Here is a 24,549-nt window from a genome sequence, read left to right on the forward strand (position 1 = left end):
AGAAATAACAGATTTCAGAAAAAAGAACAAGAGAGTAACAGTTTGGATGCTGAAAAAATAGGAAAACATACTGAAAGTGGACAAAAACAAGGCTGGGAACAATGAATATACATGATATATAAACAGTATGGAAGTAATGGATCAGAAATACATGCTGAACAAAGCAGAAATCAAAGGCATTCAATGCAACAACAACAAAAAAACAATGCTAAAGTCATACACACATCTTCTTTTTCACAGCAATCACACTGAGCTTCTGGAACTAACCTCCACAAAGTGCTACTGAAGATAAAATCTTCTGTTGAACATTTATATGTACTTCAAGATTATGTAGCTTTCATAATAAACACTAGAGTAAAAAGTTTTGTAAAGGCTCATAAGCACTTACTCTTCATGATGTAAAGACAATTTCTACACTACCCATAAGGCGGGATATTCCATAATGGCTTCCTTTAGGGTTTCTCTCTTTCCTCTCTGAAACAGCATACATTTGCCCCTGTCAGAGATTTGGAATGGACAAGGTGGTCTAATTTAGTCTGATAATCTTATGACCTTTCATGTCTCTGAAGTTATGTGTTTCTAATGCAAAAGTCTCCATATGGAAATATATAAAAACTATGCATTCAAATACAATGCTAGGCTGTGCTAGCCTGCATTCCTCCTTTATTTGAAAAACAAATTTAGGGCGGAATGAAACTCAAGGAGCTGTTCAGGTGGTAATTCTCACTCTGCAAGATATTCTCTAATAAAATACAAAGTGAGCTAGTACCTTTTCTATGAATTCTGTCAAATTCTACATACCTTTTCTTCAGTGCAGTGAAATTAAGCTGTCTATCAATTAGGGGGTCAAAAAAATGGCATATGTTCTATCGCAGTACTTATTACATGACACCCCTCACAGAAGTGACTAATACACATGTGACCACTTAATCTCCTAYCATCTTGTCTATTTTACCCATATAACAAGATAACACTGATTTACCTCCCATCTTCCAGCTCTTTCAGAAGGAATCATGTATATTCAGCCAGGTGACAAAGTGCTGTACTGTACAAGTACAATTCACAGATATTGCATATGAGGGAATAATTCATCACTATTACGTGGTAACACCATGCTCTACTTAYTTAGAAGAATACACATTAGAGGCACATGTATATAACTCATTTCTAAGATAAATCTTATTAGCAGTACTGAGCACCATTGRTTAACTTAATAATTGATAAATGTTAGTTACCATTCTGCAGTCAAGGACATGGATGGTTATAGTTTCATCTTGAGTTTGACTTACAATGTAGGATGCTTCTTTGAATAAACCCAAATGACTTCCGTCATAGGTTACAAAGCTCATATCAGAGAAAATTGTACAACGACCTAATAAAAATAAAAATAGAATAAATGCATTTTCTAACTATTCTACTTCCATGCCATGGTATGGAAGCATCAAATATTAGCCTCCTTACAAATTCACTGAATTGTTACATCAATTCCATTCAAAAGTACTACACAATTAAAACTTACATGCACATTCCCATTTTGGGCAGCACTTGTCACCATTTGTTTGAGCAGCAAATCCTAAAACTCCGCAGCTGGGCTGAGTCACATTGTACGGGCAGTTCTGTGACTTATTAACTTGAATCAGGTGTCCATCCAAGCATATGTGTTTTATGCACTCATTCTCTATGATTGGCTAAGGCATTTTTAAAAGACACAGGTTACCATTCTTACTAAGCTAATAATATGACATTTCAGAGTATTTACTCAGAAAAGGGGGCTGAATTCTTTAAATATAGAACATTTATGAATCCCTACGACATTGATGGAGGCTGTCAGTGAATAACACCTTTGAAAAACTGGACCAATTTGAGGATAGTATAAAACCACCATCCTTCAGTAAAGCATAGACAGCATTATTAATTTTATGACTATATATTGAAAAGAAATACAGAAAAAAAGCGTGGAAGAGCCTAAGTAGGAATAATAACAGGGATCTTTGGGAAGACATATTTTAAGGATGGCTACCAGACAGAAAATTGTCACTGAACAATATGAAGCACCATATTTTGCCAAAAAAAATCTTGCAACAATCACCCTCTGAAAGATGAGGCTCCAAATATGCTATATTATAGCAGTTATGAAATTCATTAGGTACAGCAGAAATCATCCAGAATTTCAGATGTAATTAAGAAAATATTGTCCTTGTTTGAGACCTGAAGATCCTAAAGATCAAAATATATGGCTCACAAATAATGSTCTATCAGTGTGTCAAAGTAACCTAGCCACATCCAAATTCAGACAGATAACTATTTATAACGTTACTCACTGTACAAGTTTGGAGAGTTGCTGTTTCTCTAGCTGTCATAAAAGCWGATGCTGTGACTCCTGAGATAGCTTCAGCTGTTGCGAATTCATCAGAAAACATTGTAGTCAATGGATAAAGTGGTTTGGTGGATAAAAAGGGAAATGAGGAAACTGATGGAGCTGTGGTGTCATTTGGATGGTCAGATATCATTAATAGCGAACTCAGAGAAGGCATTTGCGCCTCAGATGATATTTCAAGTTTCAAAGCTTGAGTAGCATTGCCTGATGATGAAGCTGTAGAAGAAAAGGTTTTGGGTTCAGAGGAGGAATGCATAGTAGACAGTACTGATACATTTACTTTAGAAGGAACTTCAGTTGTGTTTGTGAAATATGGAGAATGAAATGTCTGAGGAGTTTCTGGGGTAATGGTAATACCTTGAGTGTGGATGGCTTGGACTTCTGTCGGTAAYTCTGGCTCTTTAGATTTTACTGTTTTAGGGGGCATAGACCCTTTTGTTTCTGAAGTAACAGAAAAAGAGGTGGGCTTCACAGAGGTTGTGATAGATTCTCTCACTGCTTCTGCCTTCTCTGAAGTTGCTGATACAATAGTAAGGTTTTGCCCTGTACTGCCTCCCACTGAAGGGGCAGAAGTTGCAGCTGATGAATGGGCTGTAGCTAGCAGCGTTGTACTTGCTGGAAATGTAGAACTGTAGGCAGTGGTTGAAAGTGGGACTTGCTTAGACAACACTGTAGTTTTCTCTGTAGCACTTTTGCCCACTAAGGTGGGTGCTGTTGAGATCACAGGTGTTAAAAAGGCACCTACTGATGACTCACTTTCCATCACGGTGGGCCTTTCTGTTGTTTCTGTTAACAAAACAGATGGAAAAGTTGGCTCAGGCTCTGGTGAAGCTGTAGTTGTTTCAAGCGTTTGACTTGAAACAAGTAGTGCACTAACTGAGGGCTGCCACGTGAATTTCAGACTGATATCTGCCTTTTGCGTGGAAAATGAAAGAAACTCTTCCTTCTTTGGTGCTAAAGATGAAGCTGCAAGCACTTCTGGTGAGGAAGGGAGAATTCTGGTGCCAAAACCCAAGTCAGCTGTTTTTCTAGTCAGGACTGTAGACCGCAAAGCTGAAGAGGTTCTTGACATGTATGGTTGTGTGACTGAATCAGTTAAATATAACTCCTTTTCAGTTGGCAAAATAACTTGTGTAGGAACTAGTGARGTAGGTAATACACTTGAATGAATGTCTTCAGATAGTGAGGTAGTTAAGGGGTATGAAGAAGTCAATGCTACTGTAGCTTCTGTTGTGCTTAAGAAAAACTGTGGCCAACCAGTGGATTTTGTTAGCGTTTCCACAGGATACTGGTAAATCGGGGTAGTGCTTTGGCTCGTCAAGGAAGGCTTCGAAGTCTGACAAGCGGGTTCCACTGCTATCTGAGTAGAACGTGGGATAGCCACTGCCTTTATGGTCTGTTCAGAAACACTCTCTACTGAAGATGTCTGCCCAGAAAAGGAGCCTACTGAAGCAGTAAAGGATGGCTCAGCAGTAGCTGCTGAGAGTTTTACTGCGTCCGTTATATTTTGGACTGTAGACTTTGCTGCTGTAGAAATTATTTCAGTTTCTACTGGATATTTTGCTGTGGTTGTTACTGCAGGTATCATTTGTGTTAAAGAAGATGAAGAAATAGATTTATCTGATAAATACTGAGAGGTGGAGAAAGTGWGAGAAGACTTTGTCAACGGAAGTAYGACAGGAGTGGATAGAGTAGATCTTTCCTTGGCTGCCACTGCTGTTTTGGTTGTTACAAGCTGACTGCTGAATTCAGAGGATGTAGAGAATGTGGCATAAGTGACATTTAAAATTACTTTTGTTGGCAATTTGTCATGTGATACTGTTGCTACTGGACTTGACTGTTGTGCTGTAGTGGATACAGCAGGGAAAGCTGGGACAGGGGAGGTCTTTTCTGTTGAAAAAATAGATTTTGCTAAAGTTGCTCTCGGATATGAAGAGATAACAATTTCATGTGATGTATGCATGGGACTGGGAGCTGTCAGTGATGCTTCTGTCCTGTATGTGCGTAGTGAAGGAAGAGAAACATTTAAAGAGGTTAGAGAGTGTGATGACAAAGAAGGGAAAGCAGGTGGCTTTCTGGTAGAGATGCTAGTAATTCTTTCCACTTGTGATTTATCATGCTGTGTTGTCAACTGTGTGGCTTCAGTTGCACTAAGAGTAAATAAAGATTCAGTGAAGGATATTCTTTGAACTGAGTCTTTTTCTGTAGCTACCAAAGGAACTCTAGTCATATCTTTTGATGAGACAGATTTTGTTGCTGATGTGGTAACACTATCTGAATATGCTGACGTGCTTGTCTTCATTGTACTTAAAAGTAGAGATGACTTGTATTCTGCAGATGTTCTTCTAGAAAGTAAAGTTGACTTTGCTGATGATTCAAAAGGGGACGTTATTTTGGATGTTATCTCTTGTGTTGTCCTTGTGGTCTCAGCCAAAACAGGATATTTAGTGTGTAATGTAGTCAGGAACTCTGTGGTGCGTAGAACTGTGTGTGGGGAATATCCTGTAGTTGATACTGTTTTAAACGTTTTTTTTAATTCACCTGAAGCTGGGGAAGCAGGAGTAGAAACAGATGCTGCAGGTCTTTTAGTAGCAAGAGTGAGGGATTTTTCAGCTGTAACTGAGCTAGGTTGTAACGAATATGGAGGGAAATAAGAACTTGACGAATGCTCCATAAGAGATGTTTTTTCAGAAATTTCCTTTTTAAGAGTTGTAAATGGTAACATGGTGGTTTCTGATGATCTCTCTCCAGTTTGCAGAGTTGTCGTCTTTGGACCCAGAGAAGCAGTGAAAGCTACCCCTGCAGTACCAGTCAAGTGTTGAATCATTTCAATAGGAGGCTTTGTAATTACCTTTCCTAATGAAATAGGCAGTGTGGACGCTGGGGAAAATGTAGTCTTCGCTCTGTGTTTGGTTACAGTACTTGTTGCTTTTGTTGTTTCTGAAGGTATCTGCTTTATGCTCGGCTTTAGCGATGACAAAGTAGTGATCACAGGAAAAAATGAAGTTACTGAAGTTACTGTAACATTAGCTAATGTGGTAAAAGACTGTTCTACACTTACTTTCATTCTTTCTGAAGTTTCTGTTAGATTTACTGGTGATGCATATGAAGACAAACCCAGAGACAATGTGGAGTACTGGGTCAAATATGTAGTATTTTTTTCTGTTACTGTTTCAAAAGAACTAGGAGTAAATTTTGTAAGTCCTTCTGGTTTTACTTCTACTTCTTTTGTGGGAAGTGTCCTTGCAGCAATTTCTGATGTTTCCATTACTTTAGTTTTCACTGGCAATTCTGTTGTTTTGAGTATTGATGGTGTCCTGGTAAAAACTGAAGTAGACGTTGGTTTGCCTTCTGATTCTGTGCTTCTAGTCACTGCATATGTAGCAGCTACTGTCTGAAGTTTTGTAGYTCTCAGTGGCTTAGCAGAAGCTCTACTGATTGCTTGTATCCTTGTGGAAGTTTCTGAAGTGACTGTAGATGGAAACAATGGAGAAATGTCACTAGGAAAAGACAAGCTTACATTAGATTTTGTTGTCTCAGACATAGTCCTTTTCCCAGAAGATGTCATCTCTATTGAATGTGAAGAAATATTTGATGATAAAGTTATGGTTGAAACTGTTGTTTTAGATGTAACAGCTGCAAATTCAGTTTTCCCTGTAGTTGCACTGAGTTGCCATTTTGAAGAGAGTGTTGTTTCCATGTCCTTTCCTTCAGGTATAGGAAATAAAGTTACTGCTTTACTGAACACTGCCAAACTGGGTATTCCAACAGTAGTTGATGTTGTGTGTGAAACTAATGGAGTTCTAATGCTGGACAGCAAAGCTTGCCTATCATCTGCAGGTTCAACGCCTGAAATCAGACAAGAATAAATGATAGTCTGTAATTTACAAATAAATTAGAGTTTATAAATAAACTAGAAGCTAGAAAGAATTTATGTTAACTCATATTGCTCTGATATTTTCTCTTTAATTGCCTTTGGACTTCTAAAATTCATACACAAACTTAAAAATAATTTCATTAAATCATTTGCTTGATATTTAGTGTTATTCAAATGTTTTGTGAAGAACTTCTTTCTTAGTTTAAAATTTGTCTCAGCGTGAAATTACTTTAACCAAAATGTATATTCAGTGACAACTCAGTATCAGCATAACAAAGGCAACAGTTACGTAATGTTAAGCACACATAATTTGGAAAATTTGACTAAATATCATCTCAGAAATTTATAAGCTAAATATCATACATATTATATATAATTTTTGAAACATACAGTCTTCAAAATGAACACATCTTTGAGTGATTTCATCCAGCACCATACTGAGAGGACAGGCAGGGATGCATCCTTCCACTCTAAAAGAAAAACAGTTAGTATTAACTATTTGACTAGTATCCTCTGGATGAAGCATTTGATTTTAGGAAAACACTATTCATTTGTAAAGTACTCATGAATAAAGCACTTGTTCTACACCTCATCAGCTTCAGCRTGCTCCTTCAAAATGTCACTGCCGTGGTTTCCATTCTCACACAAATCTAAGCTAAAGCACAGACTCCACTATACTCAGTTTTTAAAATGAACACTGGCAGTTTCAACAGTAAATGTTATTACTTAGGAAATGTCAAACACTTTTTTTGTGTACCAGAAGTATTCCAAATGCCACTTTTACCAGACTTAGCCACAACTTCTAGTCCTACTGAAAAGCACAGAGGGTACAGAAAAGAAAAAGGCAAGGACAGATGTGGTTGCAATGCCGTAACAGAAAAAGTAGGGACAAAACTATCTGACACAAACTGATCGTACCTTGTCTTTGCTAGTATTCTATAATATCCTCCAGCTTGAAAGTTGCAAATACATGAGTAATTCCAGCCCCTGATACCAACTGCCATATAGAAAAACCAATTTAATGTTGCTGCCACAGCAGTTTTTATGCCATCTCTTTTCTCCTTCACTTATTTCCTTATATAAAAGCATAGATCTGCGGTACTGAGCCTACATCTGGTTCTACAAATGTTTATTATGACGTATAAAAGCATTATCCCAATTCCATGCTTTTCCATAAAAATACAGATACTTACTTTGGCACTGCCTGACAGTTCTTTCCCAAAGGGTCTCTGCATGTTTTGAAACAAGGGCTTGTACAGGCATCATAACGCCACTCACATGCAGAACGGGATAGAAGTTTAAATTTGACATCTAAAAAACAACAAAGATCAGTTATGCTCACTTACTTACAGAAACACACACATATACGTATTAGTAAGAGGARTGCTTAAAGTTCACTGCAACTCTATATCCCTTACTGTTTCCAGCTATATTCTCTACAAACAAAAATGAGAAATATTTTTGGAACTGTTAAAGTCTTAAAACAGAGAGGAACAGTTTATGCTTGTGCATGTTAGAGTAAATAGTACTGGATCTGCAGCCTGTTTTTCTCTTCACACTATAATATGTGACATTGAATTATCCTCGTTGAGCTCATATTACAATTATTTGAAATCAAGGCCAGGTAAGTCAGAGCTATTGGTTTTTACGTTTTAAAAATTGTATCAACAAATTAACTGTATTTTTGGTTATTCATACAAGATGTGAAACCAACATGATGTTGATTCAGTACACTTATTGCTATGAGAATCAAAAGAAAAACCACCAGGTGCACAGGATGTATTAATGACTTCGATAATCTTTCCAATATAATTATCAGAACAGTTGTCTACTTGGTGTATAAAATTAACTAACACAGCACAAAGTGTACRTAAGTTCATAATTTGTATGATATGATTGTATTTTAAAGGCCAAAACAGAAACAGTTTCAAAAAAAAGAAAAAGAAAGAAAAAAGAAAGAATGCTAACTTAGGCATTTAAAACAAATTTATCATTTGTCTCAATAACTGATCTTTACAGAAGCTGTAYAAGCCATTCCAAAAGATATTAATTTGACTCTCAAATAGCTTTGAATCTGAAATTATAACCATTCCTTCAATAATCAGAGCAACTGAGAAGTAATCAGAGACATGTAGCCTTGCAAAATTAGACTTGTAATCTATACTTGACTGTACAAAATAGCACCAACAATGAAACAGACACGATGGTAAGTWAAAGACCCAACTGCCTTCATAGTATCTATGCAGGGAAGTGTTTATTGAAAGAATTCAAATTCACATAATTGAAATCAAAAGCACAAATACAAATAGAGGAAGAATTAAACTCCAAAGGAGGGGAAAGAAATGGAAATACGGAAAAGTGGCATACTTCCAATGCTTATTAAGCTCTGACTTTACAGAATGAATGCAAAAAAAGAAAAATTAAGGGGCTGAGCCACAGACTGAGCATAAACCTCAGCGAAACAAATCTGTGGCAATCGTTATATGGTGACATATGAGGCCGCACATGCTTGCATGTTCAAATATAGCATCATGCTTTCCTTCCTATGACAGCCCTGGCCCTTCTGCATGCAGAATGGCTTCTGACACAATGCTGGACTAGCTTAACAGCTCTTCCAATACCTGCCTGACTTACAGGTTACAGGCAACATATCTGTATTTCAGGACCCAAACTACAGCAGCCCAGCTGAGCCCCCTCCTGTAGCAGTAAGGGCAAGGTAGTAGCATTTCAGTTACATCTAAGTTCATGAAACGCCACCATCACAACACACCAGTTCCTTCTGGACTGGTAAAACTGATCTTGGAGTTATGTTGTCAAAGCTTAGGAAGAGYAGTTGTGCTTACAAGTGCTTTTATTAATGACTGGAAAGAGAATGCTTACTACATAGATAAAGCTTCAGTTTGGGATCTTTTGAAGTCTTTTTGCTTCTAAGTTTTACCAGTCTTTGCTTGAGCAAAAAATGAAGGAACTAGCTCCTGCAGAATGTCTTAGAAACATTCTTCCCCCAAAATCCTGAGAAACTGTTCTTCCTGCAATTTAGGGATATCTGCATTTATGGGTAGTTACCCTTCTATCATTAACTACTAATGTCCCCTTTCTTAATAAAGGTAATTCTCTTAAATCAAAGGTATAAATAAAAAACTCAGGTACACTTATGTTCTTCTTAAAGTAAAAGAGTGTGTACATTGCCATCTAGTGTTACCTTTCAACAGTGCCCTCCATCCAAGAACCTAACTTGTCGTTGCTTTTGGAAACATAACTTTTACCAGAGTAGCAAATATATTTCTAAAGTTACATTTTCATAGATCACTTCATTGACTATATCTGTGACCCCTTCTACTGAAACCAACGTTAGTTGCTCAAATCTAACAGGGAAAGGGCATTATTTCCATACATTTTGTTGATAGGATGCATGGGGTTTTGTAGCCACTGTCAGGTCACAGTCATAAGGTACAGGGACAAGTGAAGAGGATATACGAGCTAGAATGCATCAGAGACCTACTGACATAGACAAACACTAACTGTAGTAATGACCAGCAATAACACTATATCCTTATGGAATGTAGGAAATCTCATTCATCAGACTACCTTAAATACTGAGACATATACTTAACTTCAAATCTTGCCACAAAACTCTCTACTAATCAAAAAAGAAATTTAAAACACAACGAAGTTAAGTCTTGCATGAGAGATACCATAACCTGGTGAAGAATGTTATTTTCTCAATTTAGCAGAACAGGAATCTTGGACTAACGCTATGCTGGTGTTAATATACTTTCTCCCACTCTTCAAAGAAATTTATATCCCTATGAAATAATTGTCACGTTTCCCCTTTAACATTCCCACAGATTAAGTTCACAGGGTTCCCAAGTGTTGTGTGCCTTTTTTGGGTAGAAAATAGGGGCAGTTTGTACACAAAGACATGGCATTTATTGTGAGGTTGATAAACAACACTTTCAGTAAGGAACTAACCAAGTCATGCTCGTCTGCAAATTTTGTTCTCTACTTCTCCAGAAAGAGKGGTGAAGAACAGGTGAATTTATGAACTTCGCTATGAAAACAGTTTCCAAAAAGAACTGTACAACCAGCGGGTGCTTAATTTTCCAGACAAAGAACTTGAGAGAACTGAGTATGCCAGGCTAAGCTATATTAGACTTTCTTAGCATGTAAATTACATAGAAGAGCAGACCAAATCACCACTGAGTGCTGAATATATTCTACGAATTGTTTTCTAGTATCTCAAAAGTTTCTAGTATGTCTCAGTAAATCCACCTGAAGTCAAATTCGAGTTCATTGTTATGAACTATGGGAAACTGCTTCTCCAACATTAGGTGAATCTCAGTTCAGTCATTCAAGATATGGTAAGTTTTCACTACTGATAGCACTGCATGTAGAAAGCCTAAGCAAATCAAGGACTGGGCTGGTCAAGTGTGCTAGACACTGTAAAAACAAAACACAGCAAGATGCAGTTCCCATTAAAAGGTCTGGGCTAAACAGAGACTAGACAGAAAAYGGAGAGGAGGAAAAACAGAGGCACAGAGACTTGTCCTGAACTGCACTGAATTCAAGACCAAGTCAAGAGAATATCTAGTTCAATGCCTTACACAACAGACAGTTTTACTTCTTACATTACTACTTTTGTATACAAACTGTGACCTTACTATCTACAACCACTAGGGTACCAGGAAAAAGTAGTAATAAGGTGCTTGGAAGTAATTTAAGTCTCCCTCTCCTGAAACTGATGGAAATGTTCCTTTCCCCCTCTGTATTGGTTTCAGACTAATTTTAGTGCCAGTCAAATCTCAGCTTTATCGTTACTGCTGTACTGCTACTCCCATGACAGAGAAGACCTGAGCTCAGAAACTGTGCATTTCACCAGTGTCATGGCACAAATGTTTTATGCTACTCAGGGTACTAATCAGCCACCTCCACTACATGCTTCCCATTTTTTTAATGCTTAAATTCCCCTCGCAGCAAACAGTAATAYGAGCTTACTGTATGCAGTGCAGCAGTGCAGGACCCTCACAACGAATGCCCAGTTTACAATGAGTCAAGGTGCGTACATGGAGCACGTGCTCCTCGAGGAGATTTGTAAATGGACTGGAAAATAACCACGCGTCTCCCAGTGAAACCTATCAGCATTTGTCTTCTCCTCAGTGACAAAACAAATCCTTAACAAAACGGTAAATTATGCCCTGGATGATAGTCGTTCCAGTCTGCTTGCCAGTTGAACCCAAATTTCTTTTACCTATCAGGAGCTGAGCATACAGCAGGTTACRGTACTGGAGAAAGTCTCTCTACAAATGCAGGCATTAGATTGCCAAAGGGAATATATTGAAAAGATATTGCCCAGTCCCATACTTAGTTTTGTTGCTTGCTTGGATGTCAGAGAAGCATTTTCTTCCCTACAATGTATGATTTTTCATTCTTCATGTCTTTAAAAATTAATTCTGTGGCAATAAGAATAGTTATGAAAAATAAAACTTCATTTAACAGTAATAACTAAGAAACTGCACTGTTTTGTTGAGCCATGACAACATTTCTGACTAGCTTAGCTACTTCTTTTTTCTGTGTTGACAGTTGCTACTGTTCGCAACTCCTCTCTTGCCTTTTCTTTGGATTTTTACCTTACCAGGACAAAATTTGTCACTGCCAGAAGCTACATATTTTGAATAATTTTTTTTRCAAGCTACACTCAAAAAGAATCTCCATTTGTTTTAAAAAATAAATCTCCAAATGTGAACTATAYTGATTCTACCAAACAGTTATATTTAAAATACCAGACTATCTCAATTAGTCATTTAAAAGACTTCACTTGCTTAAAAAAACAAAATTCAAATTAAACATTTTACTTGACTCAAAAATCATGAAAAATGGAGTAATTTGGCTTTTCATTCTGATCTGGTWCTTTTGTTATTTTTCCTAGAAATTTCAAAAATTTTAGAAGGACGAAAATTCACTTCAGAATTAGCTCTATTTATAACAGCAGCAAAACACTGCTTAGTAACTTAGATTGCCTATCTCCTCAGTTATAAGTTTAGAAACATGAAATCCTATCTACTCTCTTACACACAAACTACCAACAAACTCTGCTTATGACTCTAAGTTTCTGCAATGAGAAATGAAAGCAAGTATCACTGAAAAAATAAACTTAATGCCTAGCCAAWATACTGCTGAAAGTAAAATACACGTTTCTACTTCTCAAATACTTTTGCTTTAGGTTCCCATGATGATGTTAGACGAACATACTCTTGTTAGCATAACTAATTAATCTCCTGTTTATTCACACAAATACAGGAGGTCAAAAGTTTGTGTTTGTGGTATAAATGGGAAAGATACTATAATGCTAGTGTAACCTGAGTCTGACTGCAAGAGCTGCTGAGCAGGTGTGTGCAGTGACATACCCGGATTTGCAGGTATCCGGCAGCTGCTCAGTATTATCTAGGACCAGGCCCCAYGTCACGATTGCTCGGACTGGTGAACATAAGAGCTCAAATCAAACTCAAGAGCAGCCCATTTTAAGTAATATATGAAATTTTAGAACACGAGTTCCAGTGAGGGAAATGAGTAAATTAAATTAAATTAAGCTGGTCAATTACAACATGAATAAATCTCACTAAMCATGAAAGATGCCTCTGTTAAAAAAAAGTTTTCATAAAAAAATGAATTTCATTTTCACTTTTATATCATTTTTATTTCTGAATATGTTTCAGGCAATTAAGATTCAAGCATTAAAATCAACCAGAAAGGCCCTATTTCAAATGTAAACSTTGACAAATTATCTCTGTGCACTGTGCATATATTTTCTGCACATGAAAAAATTAAAAATTTTAATTATAGCAGAAAATTCTCACAGACACAGGCCTTATATTTACAGCAAATTAGTTGTTAAAGCATGTAACTAACATTACTAAGAACTTTGCCACAGACTTTACATAGCATTTAGTGGACAAGTCACTTACCTTTTTTATATTATATATAAAATTAACTCACAGTGATGTTAAAAAGGTAAGGCACACTATGGTGGTTCTATGMAAGGTAAAGGATAACATGCTTGCTGGAGCACATTATTAAACATAGAAGTAAAGAAAACTGCAAGTTAATCCTTAAAAAGATCATCAGTTGTTTACTTTCACTGATTTCCCAACAATTTCAAATATGAATTAATCACTCTTATATAACATTTAATCTCTGTGCTTGTTTGTGACTCAGTATATTCTTTCAACTGCATGTATACCCATCCAGCACTGGGAAAAAATTCCTGCACAAAATCTATTTCCTTGTGAACATGTATATCCTAGATATTCAAATTTTGCTATCAAACATTTGTTGCAAATATTTGTAGGAACAGGACAGCAGACAAATCTGACCATAATGAAAAAAACTCAATTTAAAAACTGAAGTGACTATTCATGGAAAATATTTTGCAGTATGAGTCCATCATATCTGTGTAATTTATAGCCTATGTATTTCAATATGACCGTATTTCTTTCTATGAAAGTGGAAAAAGTGACTTGTCATGTGACTTTAAACAAACACGTATCTATTGCTGTGGCCATCAGGACATTTAAAACTCTTCCTTTTGAATGTGCGTCACAGAGCATGAAGAAGTCTCATGAGGAACTTTCTGGCCAAGGGGATTTACTGGGCCTATTATTCTGCTCCCRATATTTATCCTCTGATTCCGCAGGAATAGCTGTTCCCGGTTCAAGAGTTTCTGATCTAATATGCAAAGCATTTACAATAGTCAGCAGGAAACTCAATCTGCTTTTGCCTGTGCACTCTGGAGCTGGTGTAACTTTTCCATTAACTTAAACAAATGCTGCTGTATTTTTAGACCATGTAATTACCCTATATCAGCAGGCTGGGCACTGTGAAAGTACACTGGAGAAAGATTCAAGCCCGATGTTTCTCTGCTTATAAAACTCTGAAACCCAAGCCCTCGGATGTGGTGATTAATGAAATGCCTCTTGATCATTTGATCTGATCCCACTTGCTGAGGTAAATTGTTTTAGTTCTCCATTGGCATAGATAGGATTTTTTGGTATAATGACTGGAAGGCAAAGACTTCACACTAAAAAGACATACCACTCCGTGTTAATGGATGACCTCTGAGAATTGGAACATGTTTTAACCTTCTTCATTCCTCCTTCAAAGATAAAAGACTAGAGAGATATTTTTATGTCCAAAAAAAGGTCTTTGCTTGAAATGCCGTACGAACATCCTGGTAACAGCATTAGCTCTATAATTCTGCTGTTCAAAATCTTAACAGCTCTGTGATTACAAGCATTTGTCAAGAGGCAACAGGCATTTGGCAATGACAAAATCTGTCATTTTTTCTGAAGTTGGAGCGTGCCAGTCAACAGCTGCATTAGGCTGTCATCATAATGCACCGTCCGATTCACAATGCCACCATTAACACTTTAATTCAATGTTTTGATAACAAGAAGCTCCATGAGGCACAGTTGGCCTCTTCTGTCACAGAAGTCAGCGCCTGTTTCAGATTCGGCTGTGCTAGCGATTCATAACGGTGACTATAGAAGATGGCCAGGTGATGTTTCATTTGTTACAGTATTTCATTTTCTTTCTTTGCTTGTAATGTTAAGATTTCATTTCAGAGGATGAAGGGCAGATTAAAAATAAAAAGGCATTACCTGGAATACCTATTAAAATACTTCCTCTACCCCAATGAATGAATTATCAATGCATTTAAAATTACAGCACAATAAAAATTCTTAACGCATACAAATAATAAACATTTTGTAGTGATTTTGGAATTTTATACACTACACAAAGGCCAGTGGATTCAACAAGTAGTGTCACTGAGGTTCACATATAATGTTGTAAACATGTAACTGATGTATCAATGCAAATAGATACTAAAATGATAGCCTCATGAAAAACCTGCTTTGTTTTATTTTATACACCAACATAACTTCTCCTATCTCTTTCTTGGTCTATAGGCCACCTTCATTTTAGCATATAGCTCCTAAGTATTTAGGAATACATGAAAACAGTTATTTTTGTTTTTTTTTTTTCCTTACTAATCCAAAAGAGAAAAAGTATGTTTAATTAATGGAATTTTTTAAATGAGTGTTGCTTGTCATCAGTTGTTCTAGAAGCAACTTCTAGATTCAGCTTCTTAGAAAGGTTTGTACCTCCTGTATTTCTATCACCTATGTCTCTATGGAATATAATCATCATTACGGAAACAGAACTCTCTCAGACATCTCAGTGAGTGGGTATGTGGATACAGATCAAGGTCTTTTAGGGGGAAAGCATTAGGTTTGAGAGGTATAATCTACATTGCATTGGACACTCATTGCATTGGATGTCATGACCTCTCAGAAATGGAATAATCAAGCTAGCAGTGAGAATCCACTGTGTAGAAAACTCCTTGATGTAATCAGTGGGAAAGGAGAAGAATTTTTTCCTCCTCCAGATTCTCTTAGAAAATGTACTCAGTTGTTTTCTGTTCCACTCATGAATCCATTATTCATCAGCATCAATGTCCTACTCCTTAAGAATTTCCTCACAGCCTACAAAGCAAATATTGTTCATAAACCATGCGCTAGGCTGTCCATTTCCAAAGCCAGTTGGCAAATACGGCAGTCATGCATCAAGGTATTTAATGGCTCTGTGACACGAAAACAGAATCTAGTTCTCACTACATAGCTCAGGGGAAAAGACTTTGAGCCTGACTGTCACAGATTACGCACTGTTCCCAATTATTTTTGAGGAGAGGGAAGTAATCTCATCAACTCTGAAAAAAATCAGTATCATTTAGCTTATACTTTAAYGCAGATGAAACCGCTGTTCATAAAATACAAGTTTAATTACCTACCTACAAGTTTAAAAAGAGTTGACAKTCTGAACTCCTCTGTATGATGGTACTTCAAAAGTTCAACTGAAAAGGCTGAAATGTGGATGAAGTATCCTGGTTTTGCAAATGACTCAAAGGAACTGTATCCTGAAAGCCACGTATTCTTGTGAATGACAAATGTAGATTTGTTGTGAAACTCCTCACTTTTTTCCCATTTAGAAAGAACAAGAGAATTATTGGAGGCCAACTGTAGAAAATAATTTGGTCTCTCTGCTGTTTCAAATGAAACCAAGCTGGAATCTGAAAAAATACACAGAACTCATTTACTTTCTGGAATACCCATGATGAGCTAGACTCACCCTGAAGTAACACTGCTGATACTAGTAGCATGAGCAATGAAAGCTGGCATTGGCATTATTAGTGAAAATAAACGGAGTCTTGTAAGGAAATACATTATACATGGATTTCATTGACAAGCTGGCTATTTTATTTTCTAAATGCCGACCTGATTTCAACTGGGTTGTCAGCATATTAAGGCATTTGCCCAGATCAAGATGAAGGAATMTAGCCCAGCAGGCAAGCAGAACTTCAGTTTAGAGCCTTCACTATAGAATTTAATTAACCTTCATGTAAATAGTTTTACCACATTTGCCACCAGGAATTTACAGCTCAAGAGCTCACCTTTTCTTTAAAAATAAATTACAAAAATATATCTTGCATTCAGCTTACAGCTTCATGTCTTCATTYCTAAGCAGTCAGCTCTATAGCCCTTCCCCAAAGAACATTAACAGCAAAGTCTCTTTTCTGGCAAAGGTACCCACATGATATGTTACCCTTAACATCATACTGCTAATTTCAAGCAAGMCCTTGTAGGATCACTTGCAGCTTGGCAGATCTTCAGCCTGTTACAGGCATCTGTTGCTCACAGAATTATTTCTTTCTAGTTTGCTGTAAACTCTGCTATTCTGTTTAAAACAGCCATCAGACTACTGTAAAATCAACTATGCTCTCAGGCCTGGATAGCATTTCTTAAAAAAGCATACAGAACAAAATCTCTGTGAAAAAGATACTGCAGCATGCTCTTGTTTAACACTTCTGGAGGACCCACTTGTTTTCTCAGCATACAAACTTTTACTTATTTGAAAAACATAGCTGCACTTGTGACTTTTTTTTTTTTTAATCTGTTTGCAGCAAGTCACTATTTGGTACGTAATATTGGACAGTCAGTACAATTTATAATACTTGCCATGTAGCGAACCAGTACATTAATACCCAAAACTTCCCATATTCTATGATTTGTCTGAAACTGATAAAATACATTAATTTTTCTGAGGTAAAATGAAACCAAATTTGTAATACTTGGGTTAACAAACAAAAAACAGGTATATAGATATATAAAAGAAGACATGGATATGACAAATATTGCATTGATTTTATAAACTCCTCTATGGCCAGATGATGAAACATCATCCTCTTAAACTGGACTATATATGGCAAAAATSCTATTTGCCAGGCTAAATTCTGAGAGAGATGCTTTTTATGGGAATAGAACAGGAAGACTAATCTTTCCTTTCTAAGCCTTAAGTGAATGCAATGTACAAGTGTCTCAAAACTATGACTAATAAAAGAAATCTGCCTCTGGATATTCTGTTACACGTGTTCTTGTATCAGTTCTACACACAATAGTATTACGGATCAAATCCTTACCATTTTTAAGCCAGCTCATCTTACTTTTTTCAACTACCCAAGGACAGCCTTCAGACTGTCCAAAGATCTGATCAGGAGAATCTACAGGCAGTAAAATTGTATTGAAACTCAAGTGCTCTATGGGCAGTAAAACTCGGTATGTGGATAACTAGTATGTTATCTACATATGCGTAGGTAACTAGTATGTTATCTACATATGTAGATAACTAGTGCATTTAATCAACGTAATAATATGCTGAATGTATTACTGTAAGCCTTCTCTACTTATGTGAATGTGTGCAAGACTTCTTTTGTYTGCAACACATTCCTTCAATGGAAACTTAGCTTAGGACTTGGAGACATATTCACAGCACATATCCTTATGCAGCTGGATTAGAGGCAGTGGCTACCTCTGTATATGTCAGCAGAGAATAACTGATGGTGGCAAACAGCCTAGGCTAGAGAGCAGTTTTCTTGTATCATTCCTCTCCCATTCTTCTCCACGTTCTAGCTCTGCCACAAGAAAGTGAAGGAGACAATACATATCTGGAGCACAGTGCTACAATGMTCATTTCTGGGGTTTGGGAGCATTTTTTCGAGGTGGGGGGAGGGAGGAGATGCTTTTCAACTAAAAGTATCTATCCTTTTATAAAGCTATAATCATCTAATTAAAACCAACCAAATGGAAATCTAAGCAGACAACATTAAGGTGCAAAATCAGCTGACAAATACAGAGAAAAGAGTTTTTGGCTCAGATCTATCCTCAGATGTAGGCTTGTGTCCAAAGGCAGAATTTGCTCTGCCTTACTTAAGTTTCTAGGTTACAGTAACTTTACCATGTGCTCTGGGTTTATAAAGTCCTGAAGTCAGCATAAAGCTCATGGCATGTCCAGGAACAGTATCTTCTGCTTTCACTGGGAAAACAAAACCATTCACCAGTTTCACTGCCATTGCAAATTCTCCATCCAAATAGCTGACCAGTTTGTATGGGCCCTTTCCCAGAGCTGTTGAGAAAAAAGTCAAAATTACCTTTTATGTCATAAGTGATCAAGCTCCAAATATTATGATACAGCACATAATGAAAAAAAATGCACTTGAAAAGAGTTCTGGGTGCCGTATACCRAACCGTAATGACAACCAGAATAAAGCCATACTCTTAGAAAACACCTATTCTGAAAACTGTGCAAAATATCTAGTTTCAATTCACAAGATTCATGATTAGCATCTCCTTTTCCTCCCTGCTTCTGATGCACTTGGATTTCATAGTCACTTCATAAAGTTAGCTGAGTCCTCAATATTTCCCTTGGACAGATACCTAAGCAATTTGATCTATAAGTAAACAGAGCTATAAAGACCATCCTGGGATCCCTCTAAACTGTTTATGTGTATGTTTGAACTGAATATACACTTTTTACTACTACTTAAAATCAATTTTATTATACCCAAAATCCAAAGAATTTTCCACAGAATGAGAGTTGGTGACAACAAATGGCAAAAAATTCCACGGGCAGTATAAGTGCACACATAACACTGGGGCAGTGAGACATAAGTAAATCAACTAAATAAGCAAAGGAAAGGACATATTATGTTTATAAATAACAAAGCCAGAAGCAAGTGATATTATCATTTTCACAAATCTCACAATGCCATACTTACCTGGTTTGCTTCAATTAAACTGAAGCATAGGACTTTACAGACTATTTTTTAAATACTATTCGGAATGACTTTTGTAATATTCTCTGTTAAAACCAGACATGTTAGTCTATACCTGAGGAACTCGCCCCACTCATTTTATGTACCAGAATATAGCAAGCAGATCTCTAGGCTAGAAATCATCTAGAACTTCTCAGCTGATAGCTGCAGCTAGTACTACAGACTCGGTTCAAAGAGGTTAATAATTTGAGCTGCAATTTGCAACCATTTGCAGCTTTCCCTAGTTTTCTGGCTCTCCCTATCCTTAAGGGCCACTGACGGTCTGGGAATCCTGAGGAGGCTGCACTTCAACATGAGTTTTGGATTTTAATGGCATAAAGAAGCAGCCCAATTAGGACACAAGCCCATGCCCAGTTTCAGGATACGCATGCACCGTGATATTTAGATACTTTCAGTGACAGAAGGACAGAGGGAACTGAAACCATCTAAAAATGACTTTAAAATCTTTTGTTCTGGAAGTGATATTGTATGTTGAAGTCTTAGATTTCAGGTCCTYCCAAAATTTGAGAAAACACAGCTACCAGCTGAGAATTTCTCCCTACCAATGACAAAAGGCTCCTCATTCTAGCTTATGTAAGATTGGAATTACTTTGCTCTGGATCCATGACAAAGTTACACTGAGAAAGCCTCTCCTTGGTCCAAGACAGTTTCTTAGCTGTCTCCAAACCTAATTTTTGGCAATGCTTCTATATTCGAGGTAGAGAAGAAAATCTTCAGCATTGCAATGACTTTTTGCCCCACTGGCAGCTCTGAAACATCCCATGTTGAATACAGACGAGCTGGATAACCAAGCAGTGGGAAGGTAAGAGGCAGGAAATATATTATAACCATGCTTGTTATATGGTAGTCACATGTACAGCCCTCTACTATGCATACTGATTTCTGTCAATGAGAATTTACTAACAAGTAAAACTAATACCACACTTCAAAAGTGTACTTCTTAACACCTAACTTCACTTCATTGCCACTGCAGGTATTAGGGGCACTGCACTTCAATCTGTTTTAACTGCAGTAATATTACCTAGTGTCCGACTGTACGTCATTTGCAAACCAAACCAAACTAAAAAGGAAATGTAAGACTACAATAATCTCTTACATGCAATTGGACTTTATTTAAAATAAAAATTTAATACTGATTAGGATAAAATTCTTCTATCTAAGCAATCTGACCCCAGTCAAAATTTTTTCGAAAATCTGTATACCAAAGACATTAAATTTCTTGGTCATATACTTTGGGCTTGACATATGGTGCACAAGCCTCTTCTAACTTAGATTCATTCCCTCTCTAAGACTATTCCTGGGGTTAGCTGCTGAATATAGAGCCTAATACAATACCAAAATATCACAGACCATCTATCTAGACAGGCTGGCTTCTATACAAGTTTGACACAAACAGTTATAAAACAGTAGAAGCCCTGACCGTTATTCAGAACAGGCTGGTTTACGTAGTAATATCTATGCTACGTCTAACTATGCAGATACTCTCAATATAACTTCAAAATAGTCTGAATACTGATTGCGGTGTTACCAGAGCAATACAGAGCCTAGTGCAGATTAACTACTTACGTTTTACTCAAACACCTTGAACCAATTTGGCACCCCTCTCTGAAACCCACTCTTATGCAGTTGCAATGATTTTCACTTAGGAATTTAAAGTGAGGTGGGTATACCTATATGAATATCCATTCCCTAATCACAAAAAGTTGAAATATATCTTACCAACTGGCTCCCTCCAGGGGCTGCACAGGAGAACATAACTGGTCTAACAGAACCATCAGGTATCAACAYTGAAGTGCAATACGCCTTAAGCAAGTAGTGCCGCTAGTACTATTGGGCTGAATATTCTTTTAATCACTTAATGATTTATTCATTAACCATAAAAGCAAAGCAGCTAAGTTAAATATATATTCGTGAAAAAGACCCAAGACCAACATTAAAAAAGGTCAGGAAATTAAAAGCTTTTAGAAAAGCAAAATAAACCAGTAATATGGAACCTTAGTTATTTAAATAAGATATCACTTGCAATTGCTTTCATCAACCCATTTTCATACAAAGTATTAAGAGATATATACAGAACACAAATATTCTACTGATGTTTTATCAGCTCCTTTCAGACTTACCTTTGTTGAAATATTCACAGTCATAAGCTAAAAAAGACAAAGAAGAAATATAATTGTAGGTATTCTGAAGTACTGAAAACTACAGACAAACAGGTTTTCCATTACCTCTTACTGCTGAAGCTGGCCAGGTTAGACGGTACACACATTTATTCACTTGCTAAGTATTTATTTTATTACTTTTAATATTAAACTACATTAATTTAAATACTATTTTAGCAGCAAGTACTACGATAACATATGTAAAATTGTCTTTTTGTGACCTCTAGTGGTTAAGACTAAGCTTTGCTGTCTTTCTATGCTGACATTAAAACATAGGCATACAATTTCTATCAAAAATTATGTATAACTGTGTTTCTCTGCTACAAATTTCCTGTGCAACTTTGAGCACATCACACTGTGCTACCGCAAATTTAGAACAATGCTTGTTTGCCTTGAAGTATTATTTCAGTCTTGCCCTCTTCCATGACATCTTTTTTTGGGAAAATCACCATCTCTTGCTAGGCATTCATACTAGGTACCATAAAACAAGGCCTCAGATTTTTTTTATAACCTCTCAGCATTGCTGAATGGGGATACTAAGTAACGACAAAGTGCTGCTTAAAATCCTATTTGTTTAGCTTCACCACACTTTAATCCATCACATTTGCTCTAGGGGCAGCTCTTAGCTAGATACGTTTTCTAGACCCTGTTAAGTGAATTTCTGAAGATGGATGTAACATGAAYTGTAAACTTTGTATCAATGCTTCAGGACATGCCACGCATGCCATATCGTAACACAGATTTTCCATGACTTTTCCCTTCACACCATGAGACCTGAAAAAATGACATAATATATCATCTACAAACATGAAAAGGAACTTACAATCCCGTTGGCCCAAAATGAACCTGAAGAACAGTGAGAGACACCTATTGATCTTTCATCTCCCTAGCAGTCGCTTGAGTACTTCTGCTGTTGTGGCTTAGTGTTTAAATTCCTGGGCTCAGGGAACTCAATGGGCTTGGTTTCTCCAGTCTGGGTCTAACATACAGTAGCAGCCACTGATAATGCTGGCTAAATAAACTTACGACAGACTCTAGGGGACCTCCAGTCTACAGTCACTCCATGCTGGCAGCACTGATGCGCGTACACTGATACGCTTGTACAGAAACACTCACAATCACCTCCTTGGTTACAACCACATGTATCTGCCAAGCAGTTTGAGTAAAACCAGGTGAYGTCAATCTGGAAACATAAACATTACTAATCAAAAACTATTCATATAGACACTGGCAACTGTCATTTCAATACAGAGCTGTAAGTCTTTCAAAGCTTAGCATGTAAGATATCTTAAGTATTAAAGGTTTTACTTTAAATGTCTGGCTGAAACACACGAAGAATAGTTAATTTAAAAAACATCTAAAAAGTCTTGTATAGCACTCAGCAGCACAGTCAAATCAATGACCCAGTAGAAACGTGCTAGGATGTTCCTGCAAGCTTATGATTTGCACAGTTTTGTAATATTTAAACCTTCCTAAACTACATAAAAGCTTACAGAAGCTTATGAAATAGTAACAGAAACTCACTTCACATAATCACAAATAAATAAATCTCAGAAGTGTTAAGAAAGTTAGATAAAAATTAAGAAATAATGAAGTAGAAGGAAAATTTTCCTTTTCGTATGAGTGGTTTATTCTCTTCATATAATTAGACCATTAGCGATTAGCAGAAATAGTGATTTTTCCTTCTTAGATTATTTTGAAGTCTTGTCCTAAATGACAAAATTTCAAAGAAAATTGTCAGTGCTAATTTGCCTTACTGAATAGTTACATGTTCTACATGGATTTACACTTGAATTATACTTACAAACTTAGAAGAAACTTGGTCACTGCCTTAGGCAGTGGACTGCCAGTATTACATTACTACAAGCTATACATCAACTTCCATTTTGCTCCAAAATAGTATTATATGAAACTTCTCTGTAAGACTCCCGGTTGTCTTTTACAAGAAAACTCCTTTCTCCCTAGTACCCAGTCTGACACTTACAGTCTTTAAACAATGCATACAGTCTCAATACCTGAGCATCTTGGCATATGCCATTTTATGTCTAGAAATCAGTCTCCCCATTCTCCAAGTGAACCTGAGCCTGCTGACTGTCAGAATAAGTTGCATGGCCCATTTATTTCCTTAGCTGGCAGCTTGAGTCAGCTGTATCCATTTTTTTCTAGGAACAACCTCTCCATTTTGATACTGCCTAGAACTGTGAAGTTATTTAAACATACCTAGCAAATGTGCTTGATATACAATATATTTGAGGAAAATAAAGCAAGTGGTTATGATTATGAAAATGAGAGCTGACATGAAAAAAAGATAACACAAACAAGGTATAATTCTTTCTCCATTAATTATAAGGCAGACTAATTGGACTAACCAAAGCGTAGAACACTAGGTGCCAAAATGATATAATGAGACACTAACAGATACCTTATTGTCTAAGTGCAGATAGTCATTATGACAGATTCAGTTAAATATTCACTTTCTGGAATCAGAAGATGTATGGATTAGGCTTTTGTGTGTTCTGTTTTTCTATGGCAGTTAAAATTATTCTGTTTTGAAAAACAAGATTAAGATTTAACGTGGTAAGAGTTTTTCTCCAGTGATACACATTCAGGCTTTCACATCTTTCTATTTGTCATCACAACTCACCACAGGATGGCAAGCTTCAAACGCTTCACTTAACAGAATTCCACATTCTTTCTTGGCAAATGGCTCTCTAAGTGGATTCAAACTGCATGGATTTCGAATGTCAGAGCCGTCAACACACTTAACCAGAAAGAGAAGTCATCAAGGTGTGAAATTTGTTTCATAGCCACTTTAGGTTTAAACTTACAAAACAGTTTTGTCTTTAAAGAGACATAAAGCAAATGCATCATTTATGGAACATATGTTTGAGTTATGACAAACTAAGATATGTAA

The 24,549-nt window shown here is 36.7% G+C and overlaps 1 protein-coding gene across 1 annotated transcript in view; it reads right to left on the reverse strand.

The window, feature by feature from the left end:
* OTOG (otogelin) overlaps positions 1-24,549 on the reverse strand; it is a 108,796-nt gene that overhangs the window by 25,179 nt on the left and 59,068 nt on the right. The window contains exons 28-37 of the mRNA XM_085317135.1: positions 24,280-24,396; positions 22,662-22,818; positions 21,597-21,623; positions 18,600-18,767; positions 16,099-16,377; positions 7,448-7,565; positions 6,645-6,724; positions 2,322-6,226; positions 1,520-1,688; positions 1,236-1,372 (exon numbers count right to left, since the gene is read on the reverse strand). Coding sequence (XP_085173261.1) covers positions 1,236-1,372; positions 1,520-1,688; positions 2,322-6,226; positions 6,645-6,724; positions 7,448-7,565; positions 16,099-16,377; positions 18,600-18,767; positions 21,597-21,623; positions 22,662-22,818; positions 24,280-24,396 — 5,157 coding nt within the window. The remainder of the gene's footprint in view (positions 1-1,235; positions 1,373-1,519; positions 1,689-2,321; positions 6,227-6,644; positions 6,725-7,447; positions 7,566-16,098; positions 16,378-18,599; positions 18,768-21,596; positions 21,624-22,661; positions 22,819-24,279; positions 24,397-24,549) is intronic.

This window comes from Rhea americana, unplaced genomic scaffold (genome assembly GCF_003343005.1).
Source record: "Rhea americana isolate MKP2758 unplaced genomic scaffold, rheAme1 scaffold_49, whole genome shotgun sequence".
Lineage (NCBI taxonomy): Eukaryota > Metazoa > Chordata > Aves > Rheiformes > Rheidae > Rhea > Rhea americana.